The sequence below is a fragment of the Oryzias latipes genome, chromosome 16 (genome assembly GCF_002234675.1).
Source record: "Oryzias latipes chromosome 16, ASM223467v1".
Taxonomy (NCBI): Eukaryota; Metazoa; Chordata; class Actinopteri; order Beloniformes; family Adrianichthyidae; genus Oryzias; species Oryzias latipes.
The window spans coordinates 28,972,778-28,987,054 of NC_019874.2; the positions used below are offsets into that span (position 1 = coordinate 28,972,778).

At 40.8% G+C, this 14,277-nt stretch overlaps 1 protein-coding gene across 10 annotated transcripts in view; it reads left to right on the top strand.

Annotated features, from left to right (window-relative positions):
* The window catches only part of LOC101163690 (ras/Rap GTPase-activating protein SynGAP), a 182,466-nt gene extending 168,189 nt beyond the window's left edge, over positions 1-14,277 (top strand). For 7 of the 10 annotated variants that reach the window (XM_023964284.1, XM_023964286.1, XM_023964287.1 and 4 more), the window contains one exon: positions 10,055-11,754. In XM_023964284.1, coding sequence (XP_023820052.1) covers positions 10,055-10,321 — 267 coding nt within the window. In that variant the 3' untranslated portion in view covers positions 10,322-11,754. Of the gene's footprint in view, positions 1-2,917; positions 2,980-10,054; positions 11,755-11,849 lie in introns of those variants that run through there. The other 3 variants (XM_023964289.1, XM_023964288.1, XM_011485803.3) reach the window with 3 other exon arrangements.

Sequence of the window (14,277 nt, forward strand, 5' to 3'; positions counted from 1 at the left end):
TCTTAAAGCTACAACTTTCTGTTTTGAGAAAAAAAGACTTTTAAAAACTAAATGGGACCAAATATAAAAAAATCAAAGCTGTGAGGGGAAAAAAGGAAGATTTACCTTCTCTATGGTCTATATTTTATGTAAATTAACCCCCTAAATGGACAAAACCAATGCTTTCAAAGAAAACATTTCATAATTTTATTAATTTATGTAAAAGTTGAACATTTTTCTGTAAATCTTATCAAAAAAAAAAAGAAGTGGCCAGTGTGCATGACAGCAAAAACGTCCCTGAAAACGATTTCTTTAGTTTTATGTAAAAGTGTTTAATTTTTATGGCAGCATTTGAACCTTGAAAAAATGTAAGTTTTAATCACTTTTCTCTAGTAAAACATTTTCCCTTTAATAGATTTATTCATACAACTGAAAACTTAAAAAATGTTTTTGTAGTCAAACAAGTTTCAGAGATTAAAACAAACAGATAAACAAGCAATAAAAAAAACGATTGATTTGGTTTTAATTTAATTTGATGGTATATTGCAAGAATTAAAAATAAAGGACTAGGACAATAAAAAAACATAATCGACAAAAAAATCTAACTTATATTAGCTATCAAGTCATACTATGATCAGAAAAAATGAGCAAATGAGCAAAAATGAAAGATGATGTTACAAAAAACAGTTAAAACTAAACATGCTGACAAGGATGTAAGACACATAATAAAGATAGGATTTACTAAATGCAAAGATAGTTCAACAATTGCCTAAGAGTTCAAAAGAATGCAAAAGAAAAAGGATTTCTCACCTATCAAGAGCTAAAATAGCCAAATTAATGCTTAGAAATTTCAAATACTACTGAATTTCAAAATAAAAGCCAAAAGAAATGTCAAATGAAATCTGAAAATTCTACATAAGGCACAAAATAAGTACACAACCTAGGACAACTAAAGGAAGGTTTTACTGCCTAACTCAGGGTAACTCTAGACCCAGTTTTATCTCTTGACTCTCACATTTTGCCACTTGTCCGTACTTGTTTTTATCATTTAAAAAACATTGCCAAACTGAGTCCAATTGTGTCGCGTTCTGAGATGCTCATCCATGCTTTGATTTCTTCTCGCCTTTATTATTGCACCGAGCCTTTGCAGCAGTGGCTCCGTCCCTCTGGAACTCCCTTCCTCTCAGACTTAGTGTTTTCTTTTAGAATAGCAACTAAAATGCTTTTTACTGTTGTGCCGCTTTACTTTATGTTGTTTTGTAAAGCACTTTGTGATTTTTTTATCTTGAAATGTGCTATAAAAACAAAGGTTTTTTATTATTATTATTATCATCATTAGGTGTATGTCTGTGTTACATTCGGGATTTTATATTTACTGAAAAAAAATCATTTTTATGTGTCAAAGTAGTGTGAGTTTACCCAAATACTAGCAAAAAACTTTGGATTTTGTAAACAAAGGGAGGAGTGATGTCCAAAGAGTCCCGCTTTAACAAAGATGTTACAAAATAGAAATAAATCAAATCATTTGGATCCATCTGATGATGGTTTTCCCCCTCAGTTAAACCGTGTTTGAGCTTGTTCCACGTGTCAGCTGAGTAGGTTTATCTTTTACTATTGAAGAGGTTTGAACTCTTCTCCTATAGATTTGTAGAAACTTTATTTATACATTCGTGCCTCAGAATAGCACTGAAAAAGGAAATGTTTGTTTGATCTGATTCTGTCAGAAAGCTGTTGTTACCGCTGGATCAACCAGCATAAAAGCAGTGGAGGAATCTTCATGCCTGCAGCTGAAGTAACCAGTGCAGTTAGTGACACTATTATGTCAGAAAATACAAGTTCATTCTGTGCTTTGGCTCAGGGCTGTGAGAAAAGCAGACAGTTGAGTCCAGTTGCTTTAACGGCTGCGACTGGAGTCTAAGAAAGGAGCTGGGAGGGGAGTGAGTTAATAGGGAGTGGGGGGGGTGTTTGCTTGGTGTTGTTTCCTCAGCCAAACTCCGGACTGTGGCTTTCTGGCTGCGCTCTCCACTAAGTTGATGTTCTCACAAAAGGGATCCTTTCACATGGAGTTGTAAAAATATTTGAATCAATTTAAAGATCCCTTCCGACAAAAATTGTGTTCAAACAGGTTTTTGTGGTGATGGCGGCTTAAAACAATCATAAAATACTGGCAGTGGATAAACTTTAGATCTATTCTTCTACATGAAAATATAAACTGATGTCAATATTGGATGAGTTTTTGTTTTGATTTGTCTGAACTTTGCAAACTTTCTGTGTGAAGGAAACTTTGTTTCGTCCGTTCGGTGTTTTCCTCTGATTTTCCTGTTTGATCTTGTTTCCAAAATCTGTGTGCATAAATATCCTGGCATGTTTTCAATGGAGGTGAAAACTACTGATTTCCATGTTTTTACAGGTGTTTTAATGAGAGCATCAGCCTTTGTTTACTGTACATGTAGAGCCATAGAGATGAAAGTTGCATGGATATTAAGTGCATGTTCTTCACAGTTCTTTCTCTCCTTTTTAAAGCAGGAACCGTGCAGGAATCGTCTGTTTTCAAAAGCAGATTTGGAGTTGCACGACTTCACGTCTTGTTCTTTTGTTTTGGAGCATGACTCCTGTTTAGCATAAGCTGCATGAACGCTGCTGTAATGCATTCTGGCTGTTGACACATAGTGTTGTAATGTTGATGTAATTGTTTTTTTTTTTTTTTACAAAGGATGTTATTTGTATGTTTATGTTGTTTTTTTTGTTCACTTTTGTGCATTGTGGATTATTGTTTGTCTGGCCTCACAGCCCTTTTGTAACCTCCCCTCTTACACAAACGCTCTTCCTCCTCCTTTTGCCTCCGGCCTCATCCTCCCGCCTCCTGCTTCTTGCCCTTTTGTCCTCTCCTCACCTTTCCTCTCCTCCTTTGTTGATGAGATACGGTGATTTCTCTTAGGGGAGGCGTCAGTCCATCCTAGTCCAGCCCCGTCTTGCGCCTGTCCCACCCCGAGTATCCAGGTAATAAGCAAACCTCTCACCCTCCATCCGTCACTGCTGCCTCTTTTCCTCTTATTTATGTGCGTCCCTGTCTGCGTACCCCCCCCCCCCCCCGAACTCACCACAAGCTGACACACCGACAGCCGTCCCATTCATCTCCACCCAAAGAGGCCCGTCAGAAAATGAAGATCCTCGCTGATCTGAAGGTTAAAGAAGCTCTAAGAGACAACAGTTGGTGTTCATTTACATTCCGCGCTGCAGTTACCATTTGTCACATCCTGACATCTCGGTACACTGTACACATGCAGGCAAAGCCTGTTGTCTTAACCTCTCATTAATATTAAAGACAGGAAAACATCAGAGACAGAAAGCTGAGAAAATCCACCAGTCAGTTGCCTTAAAGTAAGTTTAAAGTCACCTTCAAAGCTCCAATGAAAGCGAAGACAGACAGAAGTGTGAAAACCTCCAAACCCTCAAGGCGTGTCTGGTGTGTAAATGGACTGGATCTGCTCATTACCCGGGTACCTCAAGCCTTTGTAGGAATGAAACCGGGATGTCTGACTCACACTGTAGCAGGAAATCCTAACTGAACCTGAATGTGGTGCAGTTCTGGATCACTCCAGGCGCAGGCAGGATCACAACAGATCTGTTGTGACCACTAAGATTGGTCCAACCCTGGCTACTGTTGGTTATCTGCAGTCCTGGGGAGGCTTGACTGTCTTTAAAGACATAGCCAAAGACTGGTACATTAAATAAAAAGGTCACACCATTGAAACAATGATTCTTGACTGTGCATGAAGAATTGGACAGAGTGACCCCCCCCCCGGGTTCCAAACAGTAAGTGCACACTGAGAAAATTGTTGGGACCCTTCGGTTAATTAAAGGAAAACTCACAATGGCCACAGAAATAACTTGAATCTGACAAAAGTAAAGATAAATAAGAATTCCATGAAATTGAACAGCAATGCCAACAGTAATGCAAACAGCAATGTCCAGCAATGCTGGACCTTGAAAGAAGGTCCAGCATTGCTTTTAACCATCAACAGAATCATCAACAGAATTATTTATGAAGACAAAATCATGAAACAGGCCTGGACAAAAATAATTGTGCCCCTAGAAAAGACTGAAAATAATGTGAGCAAAGGGACATGTTAATACAAGATACGTCCACTAATTAGCATCATAGGTGTCTGCAATCTTGTCATCATTCAGTGGGACTATAAAAAGTTGCTACAGGTAGCCACTGTGCTGTTTGGGGACATGGAGACGGAAGGTAGAGGAAGCAACGGAAAGAGTTTACTTAGGACATTAGAAGGAAAATTATGGACAAGCATGTTAAAGGAAAAGGGTATAGGAGCATCTCTAAGTAGCTTGGTGTTCCTGTGACTACAGTTTCACATATTATTCAGAAATTTAAGATCAATGGGACTGTAGCCAACCTCCCTGGTTGAGGCCGCAAGAGGAAAATTGATGACAGATCAAAGAAAATGATCATTTGAATGGTAAAAAAAGTCAAGAAAACCCTCTAAAGAGATTAAACGTGAGCTTCAAGCTCCAGGAACATCAACGTCAGATCGCACCATCAGTCATTGTTTGACACAAAGTGGGCCTAATGGGAGACAACCAAGGAGGACACTATTGTTGAAAGCAAATAATAAAAAAGCCAGACTGAAATTTGCCAAACTATATGTTGACGAGACAAAGCTACTGAGAGAATGTCCTATGGACAGATGAGACAGCATTTTAACTTTTTTGGAAAGGCACATCAGATTTATGTTCACAGACGTAAAAATGAATAACACTGTCCCTACTGTGAAACATGGAAGAGGCTCTGTTATGTTCTGGGGCTACTTTGCTACATCTGGCACAGGTTATCTTGAATCTGTGCAGGCTACAATGAAATTCCAAGACTACCAACGGATTTGAGAGAGAGAAATGTGCTGGCCTGCATCAGAAAGCTCGGTCTCAGTCACAGGTCATGGGTCTTGCAACGGGACGGTGACTCAAAACATGCAGCTAAAAACTTCCATGAATGGCTCTGAGGAAGACATTGGACTATTCTTAAGTGGCCTTGTAAGCCTTGACCTAAATCCTATTGGGCATCTTTGGAAGGAGCTGAAACATGCCGTCTGGCAAAGGCATCCTTCAAACCTGAGATTACTGGAGAAGTTTCCTTATGAAGAGTGAATCTAAATACCTGTCCGCATGTGCAGAAGTCTCATTGACAGTTAAAGGGACCGTTTGATAGCAGTGACTGCCTCAAAAGGTTGAGCAACAAAATATTAAGCTAAGAGTACCATCATTTTAGTCCAGCCATGGTTCATGACTTAATTTTTGTAAATAATTCTGATGAAGCATGGTTGTAAAACAATGCCGGACTTTCATTGGTTCAATTTCATACATTTTTCATTTATTATTTGTTTGGTCAGATTTGATTGATTTCTGTGACCATTGTGAGCTTTTCTTTCATTTACCTTATTGGTTCATTTACCAACACTTCAGTCAATGTGTGTAGCTGCTGACTCCAAGAAGCCAAAACAAACTGACCAATCAGATGCCATAATAAAAGTAGGTGGAGCCTGCTGGCCCCCATGTCCAACATTAAAAAAACATTTTGACAGATTTTGATTGCATCCAAATTCCTTCACTACTCACTATATAGTGTGTTATGTTGTGCGTTTGCCATTTTGTAGAGCTGTCCAAATCTACAGTTCCAAAATTGAGTGCCCTAGAAATTTTCCAGTAGTTTCTGCGGAAGACCAGTGTGCATCAATGCTCACTAGATTGTGAATGTAGACCACAATGCATTGCGTTTTAACCGATCTTTTGTAAAATACCATCAACATTTTAATCTAAAAATAAATAAATAAAAAAAGAGTGGTGAGCATGGTGACCAATTTTTTTTTTTTTTTAATCCAGGGCTCTAGATAGTCCTGCACTATTTAGTTTTTTTAGTGGTTAGGGAGTAGGGGGTTCACAAACAGACTTTGTGTAGCCCACTTTCAAGTGGTAGGGGTCTGGCCTTTAACAAGTTCATTCCTGACTGAAGGAGAGTCAAAGGGCAGGGATGCCCAGTTTAGTTTAGTCTGCTTAGTTAGTTCAGTTTAGCATTTTCCTATTACATTCAATGTATTCATGATTCTTATAATTTTATGTTTACTTCACAATTACCTGTACAAAGTCAATTGAGGATGACTGTTGTTGTGATTTTGGGTTATAAATTAAACTGATTTGAATTGAAGAGTAGTTGCCATGGAAAAGTTGACTCAAACCGATTCGGACCAATTACTGATGACGTCTGGCTCCAACATGGCGGCGTCCATATCGCCAAAAAAAGGATTTGAATTGACTTCCTTTGGTTGTAGCCAGAGGTAAACTATTTTTTGTGGCTGACGTTTCACTCAGTCCAATTCTCACATACAGTCAATGGAAACAATCCCATACGACTGTGACCTTAATAATTATGTAGGAAGATCCATGTAGCAATAGAGGATTCTGGGAAATGGTGTCAAAGAGGACCTGGCTCCAGACAAAAGTCCTTGAAATAATTTTCAGTATTTTGTAATATTTCATTTCATACCACTTTTAGTTCAAGCTTAGAGGCTGGAAAACACTGAAGATAACCATCAATTCTTATCATCCATATTTTCTAGTAACAGAGAATTATTACCAGACAATTATGAGCAGAATCTGAAATGTTTCCTGTAAACGAGGAAACCAAAAGAGAACCTTCAGAACCCGCATCATGGGCGCAGCGATCTCATTCCAGATCTCTAAGCAAACTTTGGGACTCTGATCGTTGTTTGCTGGTTTAGAAATGAAAGGAAACTCGTTTTTGTTGATACATTTTAAATGTGAACTCATCTCACATTTCTTTTTACCATCAAGCTTTCGTGATCACATTAGCCCACATTTCCATCGAAGTCTTCCTTCTTCCACCACACCTCTGTGAGAAACGATGGGAATAGTGTGAAATCTCCGTATCTGACCCGCTCCTTCCCCGAGGAACACCGAAAACCGTGCACATGTATCGTGTTGTGTCTCTCAGTGAGTCTGTTTGAATATTTCTGTTTTTTTTCTGTTTACCTGCTCACATAACATGACTGTTAACCAGATGGCGTCCAACATGCATTTTGTGTGGGGGGGGGGGGGGGGGGGGTTTGTTTGTTTTATTTCCATGGCATACGGTGGTTGCTTTTAGCGCACTATTTTAAATATGTCATTTAAAGATGTCCCAGCTTCCTATAGACATCAAATGGGAGCGCTTTCAGGAGCCGGGTAAGAATTTGTGTGTCCAGAAACTCCTCCGCATCACAGAAACATTTTAGGGCTCTGCTCCGTTTTCTCCACTCCGTGTTCTCCGCTTCTGCCTCCAAAACCACATTTTTCATTTGGCATTCAGAAAAAGACTCTCACTGAGCTGTTGTTGAAACGAAAGTAATCAAATGCCAGGAAAAAATAAGAGTCAAACAAGTTGGTAAGTAGGATGTCAGCTAACATTTTGCCCTGTCTTTTGTTCAGCTGCTTGATTTCTGAGTTTAATAGACATGTGTGTTGTTCTACACATGGGTATTAAACAGCATGGTTGGTTGTGTTTGAAAATATGGACTAACAAGTGTGAGTGGAGTCTGTTACTGGCATCCTCTCACTGTTTGTACCCACACTAGAGATTGGAGCTGTTCTTAGCACCAGTTAGAAGCTCAAAGCCTTGGGGTTCTGATTGAGAAGAGAAAAAGGCCCGCTTAAACCTCTTCCACCTCCAGCTCCAAGCCGACAGTCGCAGATTTATTTGTTGTCAGCCTATGTTTTATTTGGTCTTCTTGATGAAAACTGTACCTCTTCTTTCCTCTCTCTTCACAGAACTTCATTACAATCATTAAACATAAGACTACTTTGCAGTCGATGCGCAGCATCTGCAGTCAGTGCGGAACAGATCTAAAATGTGTAGAAGGGATCTCGAAGAAAAGTTTTCCAGATTTTTGGAAGAAGTTTAACATCTTTGTTAAGCATGTTCATTTTTAGTGCACAAACCACAGCCACTCCTCAACAATCAGCTGACAGATTTAGTGCAGATTATTGGTTTGGGGGAATAATGAAAGACTCAGATGCTCCACAGGGCAACCAAGAGGAATAATTAGGGTTAAATGTGGTTTAAAAAAAAAGGTGAATCAAACTGAATCAACTTTACCTTAAAGTAATCTTTTTCTACAAAAAAAAAAAAAAGAAATTTCTGTTGGTTTCAATTGTAATTGCAAGAACTAGTTTAAAAATCCACCTCTATTCACTTTGAATCATTAGCAATGTAAAGACTACTTTGTTATCAATCCAAATTCATTATAAAATGAAAGTTTGCTTTATGTGTGCTGAGTCACATGATGAGCTTCAGAATCTAAACGGAGGTGATCTCCAACCCTGACGAGGGACGTGGGAGGAGCAGAGGAAAACGGAGCATAAAGGCAGGAGGGAAATGATGAGGATGGAGGGTGGGTAAGGGGTAAATGAACAAGAACTGAAAGGTTAAAAGTAGTGCAAAGTTGGGTTGTTTTCATAATGGATTAAAGGGGAAGAGAGGGGGATTAAGAGAGATAAGAGCCATCTTACACTACCAGATTTGGTTTTTAATGGAGTTTGTTTCCTCAGGCAGTCCACTTTTTCAGGTGTAAAAGCTCACCTGATCTGATGCGGATCACATGATGGATCCTAAGAGCAAGGGTCTTGCCTCATGTTATGGAGAGAAAAAAAAGTGTATACATTTCTTTCTATGAGATTGTCAGAGAAATAGCAGGGACAAACTTCTTCTTCATCCTTTTTTCTCATCCTAGTCAGGCATTACTGCCCCCAAGTGAGTCGCATTAAGAACTGCGTGGTTTTTCCATAAAGTTTGATCATAGTTTTACTCCTGAGAAAAGTGAGTGTGAAAACCAAACCAGAAAGAAGTGGGAAATGTATTCACATGCTCCACCATTTGAACCAGGATCAGAAACTGTCCCAGAGTGAAGATCCAAACCAATCCAAGAGGAGCAAATATAGAGGAGCCCCCATGCTGTGTCTTGTCCACCTTTTCCTTTTTCTCCCTCTGAATTAGACTGGTAGTTAAGGCATGCAAACACCTTAAAGTTCCCATGAAATGGAGTAGAACAGAGTTACTCAACCCTTTCAAGACCAGTTTTCTCTTGAGGACAGTTCCGCTCTGGAGCCGATCAGTCGGTTCCTGACAATACTTTCAGAGAGTCTAATCCACAGGAACAGCTTTTGACAGGCTGAAGCAGTTTTGTTTGTTCTAGACTTCAGTCTGCTCTGATTGGTGAGTCCGAACAGGAGTCGCCAACACGTTTTGGAAACGTTGGGGGGAGGTTTGAAACTTTTACAATTTTCTTCATATTTAGGAAAAACCCCAGAGATCGAGTTGAATACTTTTCTGTGCTTCCAGAAGAAATCAAACACTTCACTCTAAACACATCAAATGCAATTTCATGGGGACCTTAACATGAAAAAGAAAAAAGGATACCAGCATGTTTTGCTGCTAAGGCTTCATGGTTTGGAAATGTCTGCATGTCCAGTTCTTATCTAAGCTGAGAAGATGCTAGTTTAGTTTCTTTAGTATTAGAGATTAAATTGTTCAATAATTCACGTGAAGGTAGAAACAAACTCTCTTGACTCCTTCACCGTTTGCTCCCCGTCTGGAGAAGATCAGGATTCTGTGACGTCAGGAGCGTTAACTCCCCCTCCATCCCTTCTTTCTTTGTGTCCCTTTTTCTCGTGCTGCCATTTCTATGGATGTTCATCACGCATCGACCTTGTGACTCATTTTGCTCTCTCTCCTCTCTTTGTGTTTTTTCTCCAAACTCTGATCACATCCTTTTCTTTCTTGATCCATTTCTTTCCCGTGTGCACACGCCTACTTTTTTCAATGTATTCAACCTTGAATCCCGCCTTCCTCCTTCCGGTTTCCATCCTTTCTCCATCTACATGACCTTACCTTGACTGGATTCTGCCCAAACCCCCTCCATCCCGTCATTGAATGGACTGTCTCCCACGACCATTTCTCCCTGCTCCCACTCCTCTTTCCCCCTCCCCTCTTTCTCTATCTCGCTAGGAGGACCAGCTTTCCTCCCTGGGTTCTGCAGACCCCGGTGTGAGAACTGAAGGTGGAAGGGGAGGAGAAGGAGGAGCGCTTGCCGACGATCAAGGCCTCAGAGTCTCTTCCTCTGACACTTCGCCCCACAATGGAGTCCTCCCCCAAACTGTAGACTCTCCCCCCCTGCCCACTCCTCCTCAGCATCCTAGTCTGAATGGAGAGCTCCGTGGCAACTCCCCCATGTCAACCTCACAAGCAACGGGCGCTATGGCGACAGCAGATTAGCAGAATAAGGGGGAGTAGGTCAAACACGAGCCGAATCAGAGAGAGATGACACAAAGACAAAACGCCGTCCTCTGATAAATCTTTCAAAAGAAACGTTCAGAGAGAGAAGAACTGGGGAGGCGAACAGAGATCTTTCAGCTGCTGCACAGCCAATAACACATAAGGGCTCTTTAACGGACACTTGCTCTCTTGATTGTATCAGTCTTGCTGGACAAGCTGATGATACAAACTTTGAATCAAGTCACTTTGTGAACACCTGCTGTGTGAACTGTCTTTGACTCTGTGACGCAAGGATCACGCACTGTACAAGGTCTTGCACCCAAAGATGAGCTGTGAAGCAGCTCGTAGTAACCCCTGACCCCACCCCCACCCCCCACGGATGCAGACGCATCAACAAACCAGAGGCTGCCAGGCTGGAGTCTGTTTAGACATGCAATGCAGTCTGGCTTTCCCAGTGCCTTTGAGAGTTTTAACAGGGTTTTCTGACAAAGAGAACACACCTTTGTTAGCGAGGAAGGCTAACCTCTGAGCTCCTGCAGGTTTTCTCTTCTCAATATCAGAACCGACATGTGTCAAACTGGTGCTAAACAGAAACAAACGGTGCCAATTTTTTTTCCCTTTCATAAGTCTGTTTGCCATAGCACTGCCTCTGTCACGACTGACCGTCTTGTCTCTTCTGTAGTTTTGTCTCTGACTGGGCATTTCCCCCACATTTATGTTCTGCATGTCTTTTCTTTGCATCATGTGGTGTCCTAATGTCTGCTGAAGTCTCGTCTCCTTAAAAGAACTGTTTCCAGGCTCTAATAAACAAGCGCTGATGATCTTTGTTATGGAGAGGCGGATAAACTGAAGGGTTTATGCACTACAGTTCGCTGCTGTTGTCGACAGAATGTAAAAAAAAAAAAAAGGCAGGTTTTTTGAACCTGTTTTAAAACCAATTTTACTTGTTCTATTTTCTTAATTTGCCTTGAAGTGCCTGGGATAAATACACTGAGTATCCTTCGGCCAACATTGTCAACAGTCAAATGCACCTTACAAAGCCTTTCGTGCAGCCCTTATTCATAAAGATGAAAGCCTTTGTTTTTGTCTGGCTTTCATTTTTAAGGTTGGATAAAATGGTTCAATCTCCATGTGTTAAGTGTGACTCTTTGCTCAAAACTGCTTTTATATTTGTTCCATGCCTTCATGCGCCTTCATTTGTGCAGGTCTGTTGTTGTCTGCCTCACACTGCAGGGGTTTTGAACCGCCAAACATTTTTTAACTCCGGCAGGCTTAACACAGGTCATGTAGGGCTACTTCCTCTTACGTGTGTGATATATGTTGGATTCAAAGTTGGCTGATGATTGAGAATTGCTGTGAAAATACCTCTGTGACTCAGGTAAACAAGTAGTTGCCTCAGAGCTGAACATAAGAAATTAAAAAAAAAAAAAAAACACTTTGGAGAGGCTGGCTCAATGCTTTAACAGCACCTGATCAAGCTTCCTCCCCCGTTTCTTCTCTCTCTGTCTCCCTGTGTTTTCCCCCTTAGCCACTCTCACAGCTTCATGGAGGACAATGTGGAACCTAATTGGTTGATGCACCACCGGCAGTCGTCAGGGTGGCACGGCCAAATGTCCAGAGCCCTCTCTCGCGACGCGATTGGCTGACAAAGGGAGAACTTGGGGTATTGGCCCCATTTTCTTTGTTCAAAGGATGGTGCAGAGCCCCTGAGGACCATGTGAGGACATGCTTGGGGCAGGGGGGGGGGGGGTATTTCCACTTTGCTTTGGCCCTCTCTCTCTGATTTTTAAATGTGTTTAACACCTCGTTGTTGGATCTGCATTTTATCCAAAAACGGCGGGCTGGGCGGGCCTTGGGGCCCGTGGAGCATGCAAAGAACAGCTATGCAGTTGGATCAATCCGCAGAAACGGAGGAACACACAGGCCAAGGACTGCCGGACGCTGCAATGCAGAGAGAAGGGGGATTTTCAAAGGTGCTCGACTTCTCTCAAGATTTCCCTTGAATTTCCTTTTATAGCATTTATTTCCCCCCCTCATAGTCTCTTCTTATTTGATTCCCCTTAAAAACTTTGCCCCACTCGTCGCACCCCTCTCTCAGACTTTGATTTTAAACTAAATATGCACAGCCTAATTCAAAAAACCTGCTCAACTCGCTTTAAGGCAAACGGACCGAATGTTGCCATCTATATTTCTACGGTTATTCTTACAATTCAACAAACTGCATCAGAAATCTTCCAGAGAAGATGTTTATTTATTGACAGTTGAATCCGTTTTATACAAACTGAGTTTTCACACTGAGACAATCTGAAGGACCGAGGGACGAGCTTGTGTTTCACCTACTCCTCCAACCCAAAGAGCGGTTATTGTTAGTTCTGACACTTTAAGAAAAGGAGAAAGACTTGCAACGGTCGCCATGGAGCTCTCCATTTATGGACGATGCACAGGTGGATGGACGCGGGCGGCTCTTGTTTTGTACCTGCTCTCAAACATCTGTGTGTAGAGTTGGGGGGGGGGGGGGAGACAAACTTGTTTGCTGTCAAACTGCTTGTTTGTTAAAAAAAAAAAAAACCCAACAACTTCTGACTGAAACCAGAACAGAGAGAGAGAGATATGTTAGAGGTTCTGCTGAAACGAGTGAATGTGTTGTGTGTGTGTGTGTGTGTGTGTGTGTGTGTGTGTGTGCTGGCTTTGTGTAAATACTGCATATAGATGTGTATATATGGTATGTCTATGTGTATATACGGTTTGTATATGCAGAGTGTACAGTTATTTTTTTCCTCTCATGTTTCTCTCTCTTTCTATGACTAGGTCTTCTCAAGTTACCAGTTCTGAGGCACGAGCAGGTTTTTACATTCTCACAGCGATGAGGCACTTTTTCTGCAGACTTGTAATATAACTTGTAGTCTGTCATTTATTGCTACATATTTGAAGCTTGAGACATAAGACATAACTCGACTTTAAGCTTGCACTCGTTTTCTGATCAACTACAAAGGTTTTCTAGGTAGATTTTGGGTGACCAAGCAATGTTTGTACATAATCCAGACCCCTGGGAACCTTTCGTTTCTTTCTAGAATTTCTCAATCCTCTATGAGTTTCTCCGTTTCATTACCTATAATTTATGTTCGCAGCTCGGATTTGCAGAGGTATATATATATATATTTACTCTTAGGTATTTCTCCCTAAATTCTTTCTCGTTTGGAGGCGTTGGGCCCTTTTAATGCAGGGGTGAACCCTGCGTGAAAATATGCCGTCGTTACTTCACACTGCTTGTTTTTGTATAGGTCTTTACTAAATAAGTGTGCCTCCCCCTTATACTCTTACTAACCATTGATGCATTTGCACTGCTGGTCACATATCTCCATAAACCCCTTGACAAGCCATAACCCCCCCCCCCCCCCATTCCCTCCCTACTCTCCTGAAAACGCTCTATTGTTGTTTTGACAAACAGGCATTTGGAGATTTTGTGTATATTAATGGAAGAGTGCTGTTGAAGAGTGTATTGCGGTTGTTTATGGATTTGTTATGAATGTGGATACTATCTTTGAATTATTATTGTAACAATGATAATAATTATTGCCTCTTTGATTTAGTTGATTGATTTATTTGATGCGGTTGACGAAGATGCCATTGTTCCTACTCTTCTTTCTTTCCTTCTTTCTCTTTTTCCCTTGGAAAAACGCTGGAGTTTATATTTTTGGGCTGGGTGAAACTGGAGATAGTAATACGTACATAAATTAACAAATAAAAAAAAGTATTGAAATTCTTAACTGTGTGCGTTTGCTTCGGTGTATGGGATAATTGTTATTAAATAATGAGCTGTTTAATTCAAGGATAAATAAGTCAATCTGATTATAAACAGCTCCAAGTACAAGCCAGTTTTTCAGTGAAATGTTTTTCATTTCAGCTTCTCCTTCAGTTGTGACCACAATAAACTCCACCATGATGTGGATTTGGGA